At 40.3% G+C, this 16899-nt stretch overlaps 2 protein-coding genes across 4 annotated transcripts in view; one reads left to right on the top strand and one right to left on the bottom strand.

The window, feature by feature from the left end:
• Positions 1-16899, top strand: part of LOC121960388 (uncharacterized) — a 53291-nt gene that overhangs the window by 26183 nt on the left and 10209 nt on the right. For all 3 annotated transcript variants that reach the window (XR_006106975.2, XM_088071604.1, XM_088071603.1), the window contains 3 exons: positions 5384-5504; positions 8221-8525; positions 14342-14417. Coding sequence is in view for 1 of the 3 variants with exons in the window: in XM_088071604.1 (XP_087927730.1) it covers positions 5384-5434 (51 nt within the window). In the remaining 2 variants the exon portion in view is untranslated. The remainder of the gene's footprint in view (positions 1-5383; positions 5505-8220; positions 8526-14341; positions 14418-16899) is intronic.
• en2a (engrailed homeobox 2a) lies at positions 815-4824 on the bottom strand. The gene is made up of 2 exons (XM_042510762.2): positions 3216-4824; positions 815-1303 (listed from the first exon to the last, which is right to left on the bottom strand). Exons 1-2 carry the CDS (start codon positions 3700-3702, stop codon positions 984-986), a joined length of 807 nt encoding a protein of 268 aa, XP_042366696.2. The 5' UTR covers positions 3703-4824; the 3' UTR covers positions 815-983.

Genomic DNA, 16899 nt, shown 5'->3' with positions numbered 1-16899 from the left:
TAGTTAAAAACTATAATAGCTGCACTGATGCATTGGTACAACGAAGGAAATACGCACATGTTTGTTTAAAGGCCATGAGACGACCACATGCATATAAGCGAGGCCTAACTTTTTAGTTATGTGGCGTGTTAGAAAAAAATGCGCTACCTCTCTCAGTCACTTATGATAATAAACTGTTCTTGTGGTTTTATTTTTCTTTTTAAAAAACGTATCAAAATTCATTGTCTGCCCAATTAGCTCTGCAACTGACACTCAAAAAACCCCAACAATAACACATTTCCTCTGTCCGTTTTTACATTAAAACAACCAAGAAAATCGACAAGCATGGAAATAAAACTCGTGTTAGCATTTATTTAAATTCACAGTAGCCTGGATGCAGCAGAAAAATATTCTTTGGACTTCAGTTTGTTCACTTTCACTGACAGATCGAAACGTCAAGTGCCAGTTAGTTCAGTGTAAAATGATGACAATCATGGATAGCCTATAGAAAAAATGGTGGGTGTAAGCGTTTGTACCTCCTTTGGGGGGGATGCGGGGTGGGGGGGGGCGACAAACAATGAAAACATACCTTTATACAACATCTTTTATAGACGTGATATTGCAGAAATATCTCTCTTATTTTTTTTAATCAATTTATGCTGGTATACTCTATACACTGGCCCTTTATTCGATGAAATTATTGCATTGTAGGCTTGACAAAACCTCCTATATAACGAAAAATAATACTCCTATAGGAACCTATAGAGACCTATAAATAATCCTGTAGGGACTCTGAGCAGTCCAATGAGCTTTTTTTTTTTTTTTTTTTCAAAAAAAAAAAAAAATCCTGTAGTGTATAGTGGGTCAGCATTATAGTGATAGTAATAGAACTTTTATCTGCTGTGGTATCTTTAAATATTCCTGTAGTTTTGCGGTGATATCTCTATAAAAATCTATCAGATTACTATAGGTTCTTTTTCGTCAGGAGGCTGCTGCTCTGGAAATCAATCGCTGTCTGATTTTTCGTCTTTCGACGAGACTGTGGCGTGATTGTACAGTCCTTGTGCCATCAGGTGCAAGGCTAGAGAGTTTTTAGCGCCGGTGGCCTTCTTGATTTTGGCCCTCTTGTTCTGAAACCAGATCTTGATCTGGGACTCGTTCAGGCCCAGCTCCTGCGCCAGGTTCTGCCGCCTCTGCTCGGTCAGATACCGATTTGTCTGAAACTCCGATTTTAGTCTTTGCAGCTGCTCTGCTGTGAAGGCCGTCCGTGGTCGCTTGTCCTCTTTGCTGGTCGTTTTCTTCTTTGGTTTGCGAGATCTTGGCCCTGTGGTGTCGGGGGACATGGGGGTGTGGGAGGGACACAGACACACATATATTGGTTTGTCAGTATCGAAAATTGGTGATGAATATGGGTAAAGAATAAAAACATGGACAATAATCAGGCAAACGGCTTAATTACAACTTTAGAAATTAAAAAAATATATATATATTTAATTTTAATGTTTCCCGTTACAATACTCAATCATTGTAAACTAGAATACTATTCTACTACTTTAAAATGTATAATGGTTCATACACGTGTATCTAAAGTGTACTTTATACATTTCTTTTACTTATTTTAGTTTAAATTTAGAAATAAGTAAACTGTTTCTTTGGCCATCTATTGTCATTGAGTGACTTTCTTAAGAAGCTTTATGTTGGCCTTTTGTTTGTTTTTTAAATCACAGAACTATTTGTTTCTTTAAACCTTTCTGCAAACTTATAAAAAATGAGCAGAACTGATTGTAAAATGTTGACACGTCCACTGAAAAAAAACCCATCCAAGAATCAAAACCTCCCCTCCCTCCCTGTTTCTATGCCTCTTCCTCGCTTACACACATATACGTGCATGTACACACACACACACACACACACACACACACACACACACACATACACATCACACTGACACTGTCTGTAGTAATAAGGAATTATTAACCAATAGGACAACCCTTGGAAAAACATCACTGACACTCAGCCACTGTTTTGAAATACAGGATACAGTTCAATGCAGCTACTTTGCATTTTTTGTTTTTTGTGGGCCTCTCGAGGAGCTCCTCAATGGGCAAACGTGAACAGAATTTGAGCAGCACACACGTTAATTTTCCATCTGGACAGAGGCCTATTTAGTGCAGCTTTGCGCTTAGTGTTTGGTTCCCTCCTCCAAACAGTGTGAAAAACATTAATGAAAGCACAGAAACACAGGCCGAACCTTTATACTGATGAATCAGCTTCTCACTGTGTGTGTGTGTGTGTGTGTGTGTGTGTGTGTGTGTGTGTCTGTCTTTTTTTTCAAGCAGCCCATATAAAAACTGTGCAGCTCTACAACTCGTAGTAGTCGCCTACGCCACTCTCCATACAGCGTTACATAATGCATGAGAACAAGTTGTACTCCACTTTTCATAGACTCTAAGAAAAATACACCTGATGTAAACTTTACTGCAACCTGTCGAGCTGCAGCTTGTGTTTTCTTTTAATTAAAGATAAGAATTTAAAAAAAAACTCACAACTATCAACTGTGGGAGCGTCCATTATGAAATCAGATGCATATTTAATTCATCCCAAACACAAATCGCCCCACGCTTCTACAAAGCAAAACAGCTACACCAATTATTATTTTTCAGACCTGCAGATTTTGTGCATGCAGCCTGCCAATGCGCTGATGTTTACTACATGTAGGACCCCAGTATTAGCATATTCATAACGCGAGGAAATATACGAGAACTGCCTGAATTCGACATTTTATTGCAGAAAAAAAAATCTGCGCGTAAAAGCTAAAAATGTCTTTTTAAAAATGTTTTGATGTATTTTAGTGAGAGATTAAAATATGCAGATTCACTCAAGTTTTACTGTATAAATGAAATATTTTTGTTTCTCGTTTGCATTTCCAATAGACCCACTCTCACCGAAAAGCCACATTTTTATTTCGTTTTACGCATAGCCTATTTTTTGCCTACATTGTGCAAAGGCATGCTGTTCGTGCAGATAGTCAACGTCGGGATTTTTGCATTAAATATATATATTTTTTTTAAATCAAAATTGATTTATGTTTGGAAAAATCTCAGCTTGCGCTACTCAGCATGCTTCGCTACTCTACTCGGGAGAAGTCGGTCAAGGCATCCGGGGTCAGTGTTACGGGGTATTTCAGGTTACCGAGAATCCGGTGTAGAGAAAAACGCATGCACGGTGCCACCAACCTGAAGAAGGCCTGTCCGAGTATCTGGTGCAGTAGACCCAGGCTGGCCACAGCATGGGCTGAGGCTGGGATGGGTTTGAGCTGGCTTGGGAACTGTCTGAGTCTGAGCTTAGGCACTGGTCTCCGCTCTCCCCGCGGGGTTTCAGGGGCTCCTCGGCGGCTATAGCGGGCTTCTTGGTCCCGGTAACCGTGTGTGGAGTGGAGGTCCCCTCCGCCGGCACCGTGTTCCCCACCGGCTCGGTCTGAGGGGCGTCGGGGCTGTTGTGGCTCTCCCGCGATGCCACGCTGTTCTCTTCTCGGTTTGCGCTCCCGTCCTTTTTCCGTCCGAAATCCGGCCGCAGGATGTTATCGATGAAGAAATTGGTGACCCGGTGAGGGATCTGCAGGTTCCCCGGCGCCTGTAACAGGGGAAGGATGGCTCTATTTGATTCATCCGCCGACTCCTGCCGCTCCACCACGTCTCTGTTGCCGTGATCATTTTCTTCCATACTGATTCACTTTCCCCGCTTTACTCTCTTTAACCCCTTTATCGCTCTCAACGCTGCAATAAAATTCGCAAAAAAAACTTCTGAGAAATTAAACTGCAAAAAACTGCACGCGTGAAATAAATAAAAAAATAAAACTCAAATATTAGTGAGTGCCTTGGACACCATGCAAAGCCTTGCGGTAGTGTCCTCTGAGAAAAGCATACTTTTTGACATATATTCCCTCAATCTCGGGTTACGACTGATAAGGCAGAGCTAAAACATGTGCCATTTGCGCACCATCCAATTTAGTGTTATCCGATTTCAGTGTGCTCGGTAATGCCTACACCTAAACTAAACTAAGGGTAAATAAAGAGGCTCCTAAACTGATGCTCTAATACTCTCACTCTGGAGTTTTGTTCTTATTTTCAATACGAGCCCCCCGAGTGACGTTTTCCCACCGTCCTCCCAGACACGTGCCTTGGACCAATAGGATGGCAGAAACCAGGCCACGTGACGCAGACTCCAGAGCAGTCCACAAACGCCCATCCTCGCCTTAGTAAAGGGAAAGAGTCCTGGACTGACGGAGGGAGAAGCCTAATTTAAATCCAGTGCATGCTCCCAGATACTCCCAATAATTCATGTGTGTTTATGAATCTGTAACTTAATTTTTTGGACTTTTAGTTTGCAGGAGAAAACACGATGTGCATCACATTGTTTGTGTTTATTAAAACAATGGGAGATTGAAGCGTCGGCTGTCAAAGTGGGTTGTGGGGACCCCCGGGGTTCCTTGCTTGCAGGGCAGGGAGGGATTCCCGATAAAACGAGAAATAGTGCATTTATACTACATTTTGATGCACTTTAACGCATCTTAGACGTAAATAAGTTTAATTTTAGACACTTTAAGACACCTACAACTCAACAGAGCTTAAAATGAACATATTAACAGCTAAAAAATCTGCTAATTTGAAAGCAAATGAGACAAAAATCCTTCTATAGAGAGTAAAATGGCCTAATGTGGATGTATTTGGGGAGCCATGCATGCAAATCTTTGAGGCAACATGATCTGAAAAAACACCTTTATAGACAACGCAGAAAGCACTATTATTCCCAATAACACTATACGATATCTGCATTATATGTTATGATAGTACCTGTGAGGTCAGTTGGACTCAGAGTTTCTTAAAGTCAGCTTGTCCGGGCCAAGGTTAAATGCGCAAAAACAGAGTAGCTGCATATCTATATGCCCACGTTTCGAGCTGAGGGTGGAGTAACTGTATTTTTTAAACATTTTAAATTAATCTGAAAGCATTCATCTTCCTTTAAGCCATAGCAGGAACACATTTTTGGGATTTATCATGGAATTTAACTACTTTATTGGTAGGATGTGCCTAATGTGACGTGCTGCTTTCAGTCGAGTCATAATTGGCAACAAAACGCATCAAAACTGAAACGTGACAGCCAAAGAGTTCCCCCTGTCTCATTTCAAAACGCGCAGAGATGTGTGTTAAGTATTTTTGATGTTCTCATGTTCGCCTGTCGTGACGCTGCGGTCGACCAAGAACTGGGTCCATATCCCTTTAAAAGAAATCAGTGATGCAAACAAACTGTTTTGTGCACGGTGCTCAGGATACTGAGTCGCGCCAAAGACAAAACTTTGAGTAACTTTGCTGACCAGCGCTAAGTTTTCTGTTTCTCCTCCCAGGACACCACCGGGCTGCAGGGATGGCGCAGCCGGTTCTTCGCTGGCGTTTGAACCGGGGCTGTGCATAAAAAGGAAAAGGGGGCACCGAGGAGGACCAGAGGAGCAGCAAGACTGAGACTGAGTGAGGAGCCTTTGAACAATTCAGTTAGGAAGTCAGAGAGCTGCTTTCTTTTTTATTATAACAAGCATCCATTGTGTGTTACTCTAGTTTTTTGGGGGAGCAACTTGGATCCAAATATCTAAAATGAGCACAGGGCGAACACTATGCAACATAATGTTATTCACATTTATTTGAGTTTTGGTGACGTTTGCTTTAAAAAAATATGCACTTTTGGGTGCTGTGAATGTTGTTACAGTAACCTGCTGCTCAAAACTATTGTTTAAATGTGCATTAGAGACACGCTGGACTTTGTAATTTAAACCAAGGCTGGTATTGTCCTGCGGGAAACATTCTATCCTTGACTTTTCACTTGTTAAACACAGGCTTTGTGCAATTTGCAAAGCAATTATAGTGAAGTCCTATTACCGAAAATATTCGTCTAGGGTTTGCGTTCAAACGCGTAGGCAACTCCTTTACGCACAGATTCACAAAATACCACATCACATGCTTTAGGCTGATCTTTGGATGGTGTTTGTCTATTACAAGTTAATTCTAGCATTCAGATATTGCTGCATTTTAAAGATTCATATCCTAAAATCTACCTGAGCACCATCTCACACGGCCCCCATCACAAAGGGCCCTTCCAAGCTCTCACGTCGGCTGCTGGAGTGAAAGTTGGGAGTGAAAGATGTAATTAGACAGGCCACTCTCATGCTGCGATTGTTTCTCACTTGTGAGGGGAAGCGCAGATTAATGTTGAGCGCTAAATAAGCAGCAGACAATGGAGGCACAGACAGGCCGCTACCGCCTGGGCTTGGCCTCTAACCTCACAGCAAAACAGGGATGTCTGGAGGAAATGACACCATTTCAAGCTCTGAATTATAATAAAGGCCCGTGCGCACTGCAAAAAATACACATTTTAACACCCCAAACAGGCCTCCAATTAGCATTAGAATCTTATTTTTCCTCAAAAAGTGACATATATTACACTTGTTTCCATTTTGAAGCCACGTTTTAAAACAAAAAACGAATTGATGGCAGCGGATCGGGATTTTACATACAGGACACCTTCTCAAAAAAATGCTCCAAAATAGGTGAAACACAAATCTTCTCCCTCCACTGCAGATTTTAGCATCAAAACAAGCTTTTAATACTCAAAACTAGACTGTGTGTATTTTTTTGCAGTGTATACCGTACAAGCACGTAATCCCACTGTTGTGGGCTTTTGATTTACTATTGTCTGTTGAGTTTTTGACTGACTTGTTTTGCTGTGTGGAGGTAAAATGTGTCCTGTTTTAGCCGAAAATCTCTCATGATCGCTTTCTGCTTCCGTAGTTTGACATATAAGTCAGACTGTATGCTGCACGTTTACTGCTTGCGGATGAAAACACATTGTAGGACAGCTTGTTCTGGTTGATAAAGGGTTAATATTGTGCTGTAGCAGCCAAATGATTTGCATATAAAAATATTGTTTTTAAGTTTTTCATTCCCAAGTAAAGTCAGGCATCGACTTATATGAAGTGAGTCAGTTTTATTAGCATTGTGTGTGGTTGTTTTTTGGCACCATGCTTGCTTTGGAGATTTATTGTCTTGCTCTTCATCGGCTATTAGTTTGCTTTAGAAAGTGAAGCCCCTTCATATTTAGTCTTTGGATGTTTGTTTTTGTCTCAAAATATTGAATAATGCATTGGGGAAAGCGCATTTTAAAGGAAAGCTGTTGTTGTTTGTTTTTTATTTTATTTTAAATCTGTATATTAGCTTGTGCAGACGCAGTGGAATTGATATATGAACCCATAATAATACTTTTAATAATACTTTATTTTTCTTGCTTGTAACATGATCAAAAACTACCCCTATTAGTCTGTAATACTGGCGTTTAAAAGTGCATGCATGTGCTTAAAAAAGGGCCTCAGTCGCCTTATTATAGGCGTGTGTAGATTTGATCTAAGGTGACTTTAAAACCTGCATCTGCAGTTAAAGGTAGATATGCATAAAAAGGGTGACTATTATCAACTAATTTCTGATTATCTCAAATGTGTGTAACAATCGAAGCCTGCTTTGCCATCCTTTCACATGTTGAACACAAATATTTCATATTTACGCGTTATCTGTTATCATTTGCTCCAGAGCAGTGTGTCTCGTAACGTGCAAATAGCCGCCAGCAGGCCCGAGTCAAATCTTTGTTAGATTCCTATTATTTGTAATTTGCTAACATACAATGCACCGTGCTGATAAGTTTATTTTATCTTTAACTATTTTAAAAGTGTAAACTGCCTTATGCTTAAAGCATAGGTTGGATACAATTATTATTTATCATGAATATATTCTGTTCTTGTTCAGGGAAGCAGGAAATATTGATTATCGCACATGTCATGTCTGTCAGGTTCTGCTAAATAAGTGAATGCTTCAGTTTTCCTCTCCTTGGTTTGTTTCAAAAAGCACTGGGGAATCTGTTTGCATTAAAGGGTTAATATACCATGTTTTTAATTTCATTTAAAAAAAATCAAGGCTGGAAGCCTATTTTGTTTCTATGCAGCCTATAAATCCAGCAACTGGGTCTATTTCATATTCACTTATAGCTCCATACCCCCACTCCCTCCTCCTCCTCCTCCTCTTCACGCTCACACATATATACACACCCCTCCTACTACTATAATAAATCGCATGCATTGTGCGCATGTGCCCTGTCCTTGAGTTCCTATAACCTATTTTTTTTCCTCTGTATTTTCCTTGGTAGGATTGTCTTACACGTCACCAGCGCTCAGTACTATGGAGTACTACAAAAGGTGACGCGCAGAAGGAGGATTTGTGAATGGACGCCGTGATGTGTGCCAGCTCACAGATCAGAGGGTGGTGGGACCTCTGCAGATGCACCCTGAGCCCCCTCCACCCCAGCAACACCCCCACTCCCTCCCTCCCTCTCCCGGCCACCATCCCTCCCTCCAGATGAATGGGGGTCTCGAAAAGATATCAGCTCTGTCACCATGCAGGGGTCGGGACCAAATCCTCCAGCTTCCTGTGCCTTTCAAAACCTGAAAGCAAGTCTCTCCTATTTGATGATCCTGTATGATTTTTTTTGTTGTGCTTTTGTGGGCCCTGGAAGCTCGCTGGCCCCTGTTTTTTTTTTCATCTCGGGTCAGCCAAGAGCATGGCAGCCGAATTAGAGAAGATTAGAAGCGGGCCTAATTGCGTATAGTCTACACTGCAAAAAGTCAAAGCAGTTTGGAATAAAATAAATCTAAAATAGAGTGTAGGATTTGGTGAGGGAGTTCCACATGTTTCCAAAGCCTGTTTGTTGTGCAGGACATTTCCCAGAACATGTGGTGTGTTGAATATAAGAAACGTGCAGATGACACAAAATTAATGTAGAAAACGTAGATTTGGATTAAAAACAAACGTAATTATTTCATGAAGTTTACATTTTTTGGCCATTTTTGTCAAAATATAGATATTTTTGCAGCGTTATATACGAACCTCCGCCTACTATCGCTTTATTTCCCTGATCACATATTGCTTAAAAGCTCATTTGGCTGAACTCCTACCTAGCTGCCCTCTAATAACATAAAACACAACTTTAATTGTTAGGGAAACATCGTGCATCTCAAAGTATTATTCACTTATTGTAGTATGTTGCTGTTGAGTCGCCTCCCAAATATCCCTCACATCACTATCTATTCATCATACATCACCGTATGTAGATGATGTCTATATAATTTTTTTTCCTTGGTGTGACTGTGTTTACAGAGAAATCCTCTGGAGTCGCCTCGCTGCGGACTTTGGGGCTGCTGAATCTTCTGGTTTCAGCCCTTTATAGGTTTTAATAACTCTTAATCCGTCTGATCGGTCTGGCGTAGATAAGTCTCATTTGAATTGGGATTGTTCTTCAGGAGCGGCTCGTATTTCTCCACAGAAGTCTCAAACAGAGCTTAGCACAAACAACTGCACCACCCTGAGCGCAATTAAGGCCTCAGCTAAATTGGATGAAGGCTAATTGAATGCAGCTGAGCTCCCATCAGCAAACTCTTGAACGCTTCACTAATATGAAGAAAACGTTTGGTAGGTAGTCACTGCTTCTTTTTTTTAAGGAGTAAATATTACTTGAAATGTCAAAAAAGAAGTGAGGCAAAGCAGCAGCACGCCTGTTTGAATTTACATACAACTGCATGGTAATATATATATATATTTGAAAAAAAGTTTTCTCATTGCTCATAAGAGACACAAAAGTAACCGTGAAAAAGTTTCTGTAGTGTTGCATGTAGAGCGGTAGGAAACTTGTAACCTAGACCATCATATGTGGCAAGTGTAACACATTTAATATTGATCTCTGGTTTTGCCCAAGTGGAAAATACAGTTTTAACAAAGTTGGTGAGTAGATGTGCAAAGAGGAGGTTAACATAAAAAAATACTAGGATCATTAGTTTGTTCAATATCTCAATTCTTAGTTGCACAATAGGGATTTTTTTAAGATGGATACATTTGACCGTTCAACTCAGGGAAAATTTGCTTTCGGCTTGTCACAAATACAAACAAGATGCAATAGTGCAAATGGGCAGGTAGGAAAAATAACTTGCAAAAATAATAAAAGAGAGCACATGTTATGAAATGACAGCGTTCCCTTATGCAATCATTGCGTTCAATGCCTGGATGGCACAGGGAATACAGGACTTCAAACTTCAAGGAAAGCCCATATCTTTCCAGCTTTGACTAAAAAAAATAAAACTAATAATACATGTACACATATCCAAATAATAATAATAATAATAAAAGCTCTAATAGTAAACTTAACACAAAAGAGAGGAGGGAAGAGGAATTAAAAAAGTACTTTAATTCTCCCAGGAAATGCATGCCAAACGTGAATTACTTTACATAATATTCCTTAATATTCCAATATTCATTTTATTTTTTAATTATTTAAACTTAGAGAATAAACAGTTTATTCAGAGAGTTTTGAAACAGCCCATCCTAAATGATTGCTTTAAGACTTCATAAAAGCAAATAAAGAGTTAAGAGATAAACATTAGCGTGAGAATAAGACACGTAAAGACGGTTCAGTGAGCAATTTGGAGGTGCGATATGTAAAGTTTGCTATTTTTGAGCACTATAACTTTAAAACTAATGTTTCACTGTTGTCTCCATGTCAAAATAAACGCACAAAAGGCATTAGGCTTATTATTATTTTTCTTTATAATTTCTTCACAAGGAATAGTAAAGCCTAATCAGGTTTAAAATTATGTTCGTGATACTCAACTGGTGTCAGGCTCATAGTATATTGTATAGTTTTCCAGCTGCTCGGCAGGACTTTCCACGTCTTACTTGTGACAGCAGAGTGACCTGCACGTGGTGGCTATTTCCGTGAGGTTAATGGGTTTACATTCTCCGTCCTGCAGAACAAAAAGGCATGCATGCAACATGGGGGGGAGCCGAGAAGGGCCATTTCTGAATGAAAATGTGCCTCTAAACATATCTAAAAGCAAATGTGAAAATGCACCTGATGTTAAGTGACCCACACTCACTAACTTAAAGTTTTTGCTCCCTTGCGGTGGCATCCAGGATGCTTTACGGTGTTTGGATCGTCCAAATGCCTCGTGCACCTGTCTCGACTCCTGCGTGCGTTTATGGGAAAGGAGGAACAAGTGGGAGAGAGACAGGTGGAAAGCACTTGCTGCAGAGTAAACTAATTTATTGCAGGTTTAAGCACGCATAGGGCAGAGGAATATCTGGGAGATTTAGGGGTATTCTTTGCCAGGTCACCACACTAAAGTGTCTGATATTTTATACTTTAGGTTTTTGTTTTTAAGAAATGTCCTGCAATCAAACGTGGAAGAACAGGTGGAAACAGTTGTGCATTTTGTTTTGAGCTACAAGTAAAAATACAGTTAGAAAGCCTACATTAGTGAATTTTGCCTTACAAACTAAAATGTAGCAGAGGACCTATTTTGACAAAATTAAAGATAGTTACACAACAAATTGGTGCAAAAAGGCATAAACTGAAACTGAAAATGCATGAAATGAAGTTTGATGTTCATCATTTTTCTTTCAGAATACCTCCCCAACTCCCCCCTATTTTTATGTCCCCCCTGAATGTTGAAACGATTTTTTTCCAAATCTTATTCATCTTTTAAAAAAGCAAAAAACAAAAATAAAAGCACTTTATATTTATTCAACACGACGACAATACATAGGATACACAGCATAGAGGAGATATTTACAGTAAAGTTTACATACTTAAACTTTTGCTTTTATCTTGTCCATATTCAAAACTAACATCTTCAGTCTTTCACATCAATCTTATTCAACTTAAATTTAAACTTTAAAAGTAGTTTAAATTTGCAGCCCTACAACCTGTGGCTTATTTTAGTGAGTTTTATATGTGCAGATGTCAAACCAACACGCCAGATGTGATCAAACCCCAGTTTTAAAAGTTACACATTTAGTAAAAGTTGTCTAAAAAGATCCAGAATGCCATCGAGTTTTTCCCCCTCTCGTTTATTGCCGTTTCCAGATCGGAGTTCATTCTAAATGAGAGAAACAATTCATGTTATGTCTCCGCGTCCAGCTTGCAACTTTAATTATAGTGGACGGAGGTCATTCATAAGCGCTTTCTCGACCCCTCTCCCTGTGTGGCATCGCGCCCTGCGCCGCTCCAACTCGCCAAAATAGTGCTGGACTCCCCTGAAAGCGCCATGTGCGCCGGAGTCCCTTTCACCCCGCGTGCACCTGAGTTGTTTTTACCCCCTCGGTCGCGGATATGTTGTGAATTTGTCACTTATCAGTGGGCGGGCTGTCAAAGGCCATTTTAGGCGCAATAACTTTCCCAAATGGATTTAGCCTGCCAAGTTTGCAGCGAGCTGAAAAGGCCGCATGCCTGTTGCTTCACAGAAATGTCTCTTACGCCTACTAATGAAGACTAATTAAAACATGACAAACATTGACCTTTATTGCGTCCTAAACAGGGCTGCAAGCACGATTTGGATTATGCAAATTAGGCTTCCATTCTTTGACAATATTCAAGGAGGTGACATATTTCTGAGGTGTGTCAGTTTGTTTGGATTTCTGCTACAACAGGTGTTTGGGGCTTTTAATTTTTAGGATTCTGAATGATTGAATGTTTTTTTTCCATATTTGATATTTAGATAAATATGTGTTTCATTTACACTATTTAAAGCCCAAAGCTAATCTTAATCAGTGAGCAAATTGGGTGAATCCAGATTGACATCTTCTCAATATTTAATTCTTTTATTATTTAGAGAAAACCAAGCGTGGATATTGACCTGCGGTTGTAAATTTTTAGCCCACTATCTGCGAGTTTTGCACGAAAATGCAGAGTTTTTGTTGTGTGCCTCTCAGGATATGATCATGCAATGGAAATGCTCAGCTTGATTTATTCCATTACCTTTTATTCAGTTCTTATTATTACCCTGGTCGATTTACAGAGTCTGATCTGGGCTGTAAGATGCACTGGGTGTGTTTAATTTACACTGGGAAGGATTTGTTTGGATGGCATGCATAATGTGCCATCACCTGAGGTTTAGGCTGTCATTTTATTATTGTCCTGCGGAGGAAGAAGAGGAATCAACAGGAATGGCACACAAGGCTGAGCGTGCTGACTGAACTGATAAATCCCACTGAGACAGTGAGCTGTTGTTTACACAGTTAAAGATGATGCTGTATCTGTGTGTGGTTTTTATGTAGATGTTCTGCTTTTATTCCTTTGATTTAGCCCCAAAGTGGTGGAACAGTGGCCACAAAAAAAAGCTACACAAATGAGTAAATGAAGAAAAGGTGTGTGGGGATAATTGCAGCCTCAGATAGGAGTACGTAGAGAAGGCAGACAGCAGCCTCAGACTGCCATTTGAATGGGATCTGAGAGGTAATTTGAGCCAAAATGGAGTCCACTTCTGAGCCACTCACTCAGCCCCCCATGGCATCCACTGTAATTCATTATTCCTGGCCGGCACTGGGAGAGGCAATGAGCGAGGGCAGAGGACAGGAGTGGACCCAGCTCTGGTGTAATGAAGACTCAGTAGACCTAGACCACTCACACACAAACGCACACACACACTCAATCTTTCATTATATATCACAGAGAGCAGGACATTAATGCCACTGAAGACCTTTTGGCAGAGAAATAAGAGTGTGCAATGATTTTCTCCACACTCAATCCATTTCATTGACCTTTTCTATCATGCATGTGACTCGACCCCGCTCGCTGCAGAGTGAGATAAATATTCCAAGAATAATCTTCCTGCCACTGTTTAATAAATTATCTTTTTTTTTTTTTAAATCTGAATTTTCATCAGTGGGTTTTAGGGGCTTAAAGGAAAATTTGTGTTAAAAAAAACACACACAAACACTGATATTATTTGGAAAAGTTTTCTCTTTTGTATGCAATATTTGCACACTTAAACATGCATTTTTAAAAAAAAAAATAGAGAGAGCTTATTATCTTAGATTAATTAAACTCGATGTATCTGTGTTTTGTCTAAATGCCCAGGAGATGTGTGTTATCTAGATTTACTCTTTATAAAAGTAGTTGGATGCATTTAGGTTACATTTTTCTGCATTGTAAGATCAGAGCCCTGCAAGACATTGCTGTCCCCTGTCCCTCCACTAGGGGTCCACAGAGGTCACGGTAATAATGTCCAGACAAGCTGAGAGGATAAATGCTGTCATCTGGTGGTAACAAAAGCCATCACTACTCAGTAATCTCGCAGTGTACTACACCATTTACTTCTAGAATAATCTTCTCATTATCTGCTCTACAACATGTCTTTGTGCCACCTGTATGCATGTAACACCTGTCAAGAAATGTGTGTGTAAAAGCACCTGAGAGACTTTTAAATGTGTGTGACAGGCAGAGGGGTGACAGGAGTCAGAGGGAGTCGGTCCGCCTGCATCCACAGAGAAAGACTGAACCTGCTGAGAGGCCCAAAGGTGAGAAAATATAACTTTATAGGAGTTTGAAAAAGTTTTTTAAGAGTGGGTGAAATTAAATACAGACACTTGCTCATGTGAGTGTGTGTTACTTTGGTTTAAAGGTGTTTATGGGGATAGTTTTGAGGTCTGGGACCATTTATTTGTTATTATAAACATGTCAAGATGATGTGTTTTTATCTCATGTGTCCCAGATCATTTCAGTTTGTGTTAAAATTTTATGGTCCCTACATTATGGTCTTCATTTATTTGTTTTTGTTTTTTGCTTTTTTTTGTTGTTGTTTATCTTATAGGTCTTTCTTGGTCTTTATTTTTTGATTTTTTACTTTTCTTTATTAATTTTTGGTCTTTTATTTCTTTATTTCTTTTTGGTCTGTCTTTTATACTTACTTTTTGGTCTTTTCTTTCTTTATTCCCTTCTTTCTTTATTTCCTAAACCCATGGGGCATGAAATCTAAAGGGATTTCTTCATTTTTACCCATGGTAACAGTTTTATATGGCAGTAGAGGGATACAGACTTTGCAGTGATGCTGTGATGTTTTCTTTTCTCCGACTGTGTCAAATACCAAATGCAAATGAAACAGTAAAGAATATGTAAAAAAAAATCTAACTCTCAGAAAAACATATTTTATTTCAGTGCTGAGTATTAAAAAAGTTTCTCCTGTGTTAACAGAACACTATTTAACCATGCAAATCAATGATTTATGCACTTGTGTGGCTTCAACTAACAGTAAGCTAAGTGATACCCTCATACCAAGAAAATTCTCAAATCCACTGGGAGAAACGCTGAATTATTTCCCCAAAAAAGACACATTTATTTCACGAAAGTCATGATGCCCTTCAGTAGCACATTCACAGTATCAGCCTGCTTTGTCTCTTCATCAAAGCCATATGACTTTTAAACCCAGGACTTCTTGTGTTTTTATGGCTTTGCTAATCCTTAAAAAAATACTCTAGATCTTGTACATCATTTTATGCACATTTTTATCCCAATTTGTTGTCTTTTGGGTCTCAACGCGAGAATAAAATAAACTTCTGCGTGTCTGAACAATGTTTGGCTGCACAGCATGAGTTTATACAGACTGACCCGGCGGCTTGCTTGCTCTTGTTAGTAACTTTCCTAGAGGTCAGGTTCTGTGGAGCCTGTTATATTTGAAAAGCTGTTAAATGTTAACATGGCTGTCTTCATGTTTGCTGGCAGTTGACTTGCTGCAACAAATTAGAGGCTCTATAGCCACAATCTCAAAGACATAATCAAAACATAAAGGTGCTGCAAGGAGATGAAATTGAACAGTCTACCAGGAGAATCTATAGATGGCTCCGATCAATAGATCAGACGGGCCCGGGCCTGTCTTCTCGCCTTGAAGGAAGGACAGAGAGAGAAGAGGAAGACACAGAGAGGAGGGGGGGGTGTTCTTTTGGCAATAAGGAGGCGCTCTAATGGAGTCTTTCAGTTTGCTGTGGCTGGAAATGAAAGGAGGTTGAAGCCTGGCCAATTATTCGGGCCTGAGAAGAGGAGGAGACTGAAAGAGGAAGGAGAGCGAAGAAGTGGCGTGTGGCGCTGGATCGTTGGCCTGTCAGCGAGAGAGCGATAGATAGACAAATAAATAGATAGCTAGAGAGAGAGATAGAGAACAGATACATGGATGTATAGAGAGCCTCCCAGAACGAGGGGTTCATTGAGAACAGCTCACAGATATTGGCCCCACTCCCAGAAATTTCCCCCAGAGCAAAAGGTTAACTGTCAGTCCCCCGCTAGGTATAAATAGAAGTCTGCCCTCCAGAAAGGCGTGTTCAGAGAGGGGGTAGACAGAGGAGGGAAGGGGGGCCAGTTCCTCATGATCCCAGTGACACGCAGAGGTGGGGGGTAGTTTCAGGGGTTTTTTTGGGGAGGGGCATGGAGGGGAGAGGGAAGATGCAGCCGAAATTATAATGGCTCTGGAGACTGACAGAGACGGCGGACAAAAGAGTGTCCTCATCTATTCAACTTGGCCGTGACAGCAGACACAACAAATGCCATCAGCAGCACCCCAGAAAGCACCGGTGCAATTGAGCTGCGGCTGCGTTTGACACCCCCCCTAAAAAAATAATCAGGAAGCTATTGTTTTACTGAGGCTGCTGAGACGTGTAATTAGGCTGGTGTCTGGTAATCAGAGGCAGAGTGAACGGCTGAAGCTCATCAGGTTTATATCTGGAAGGGAAGCTGGAGAGTGTTTCGTTCTGTTATTTCTGGTTTTTCAGATTGTATCTATATGTACCATCAGAGGCGGACGACCAAATTCTGGGTTCTATGCATTCGCAGTCTCTGTGGGCTCCCCATCCTTCCTCTCTTGATCTATGTCTCTATCACGCACCTTTTTGGGTTTTGTTTTTTATGAAGGCAGTTCTTTTCCTTTCCTTTCTTTCTTTTCTTCTTTGGAACCCTAATTTCCCTTTTTTGGGGGGATAAAAATGACAGAGTACGTTAGTGCTCCAGCCTCTT

This window comes from Plectropomus leopardus, chromosome 21, assembly GCF_026936395.1.
Source record: "Plectropomus leopardus strain MGB_pleo_1.0 chromosome 21, ASM2693639v1, whole genome shotgun sequence".
Taxonomy (NCBI): Eukaryota; Metazoa; Chordata; class Actinopteri; order Perciformes; family Serranidae; genus Plectropomus; species Plectropomus leopardus.
Note: the sequence above shows the minus strand (reverse complement) of the source record. Positions and strands in the feature narration are given on the sequence as shown.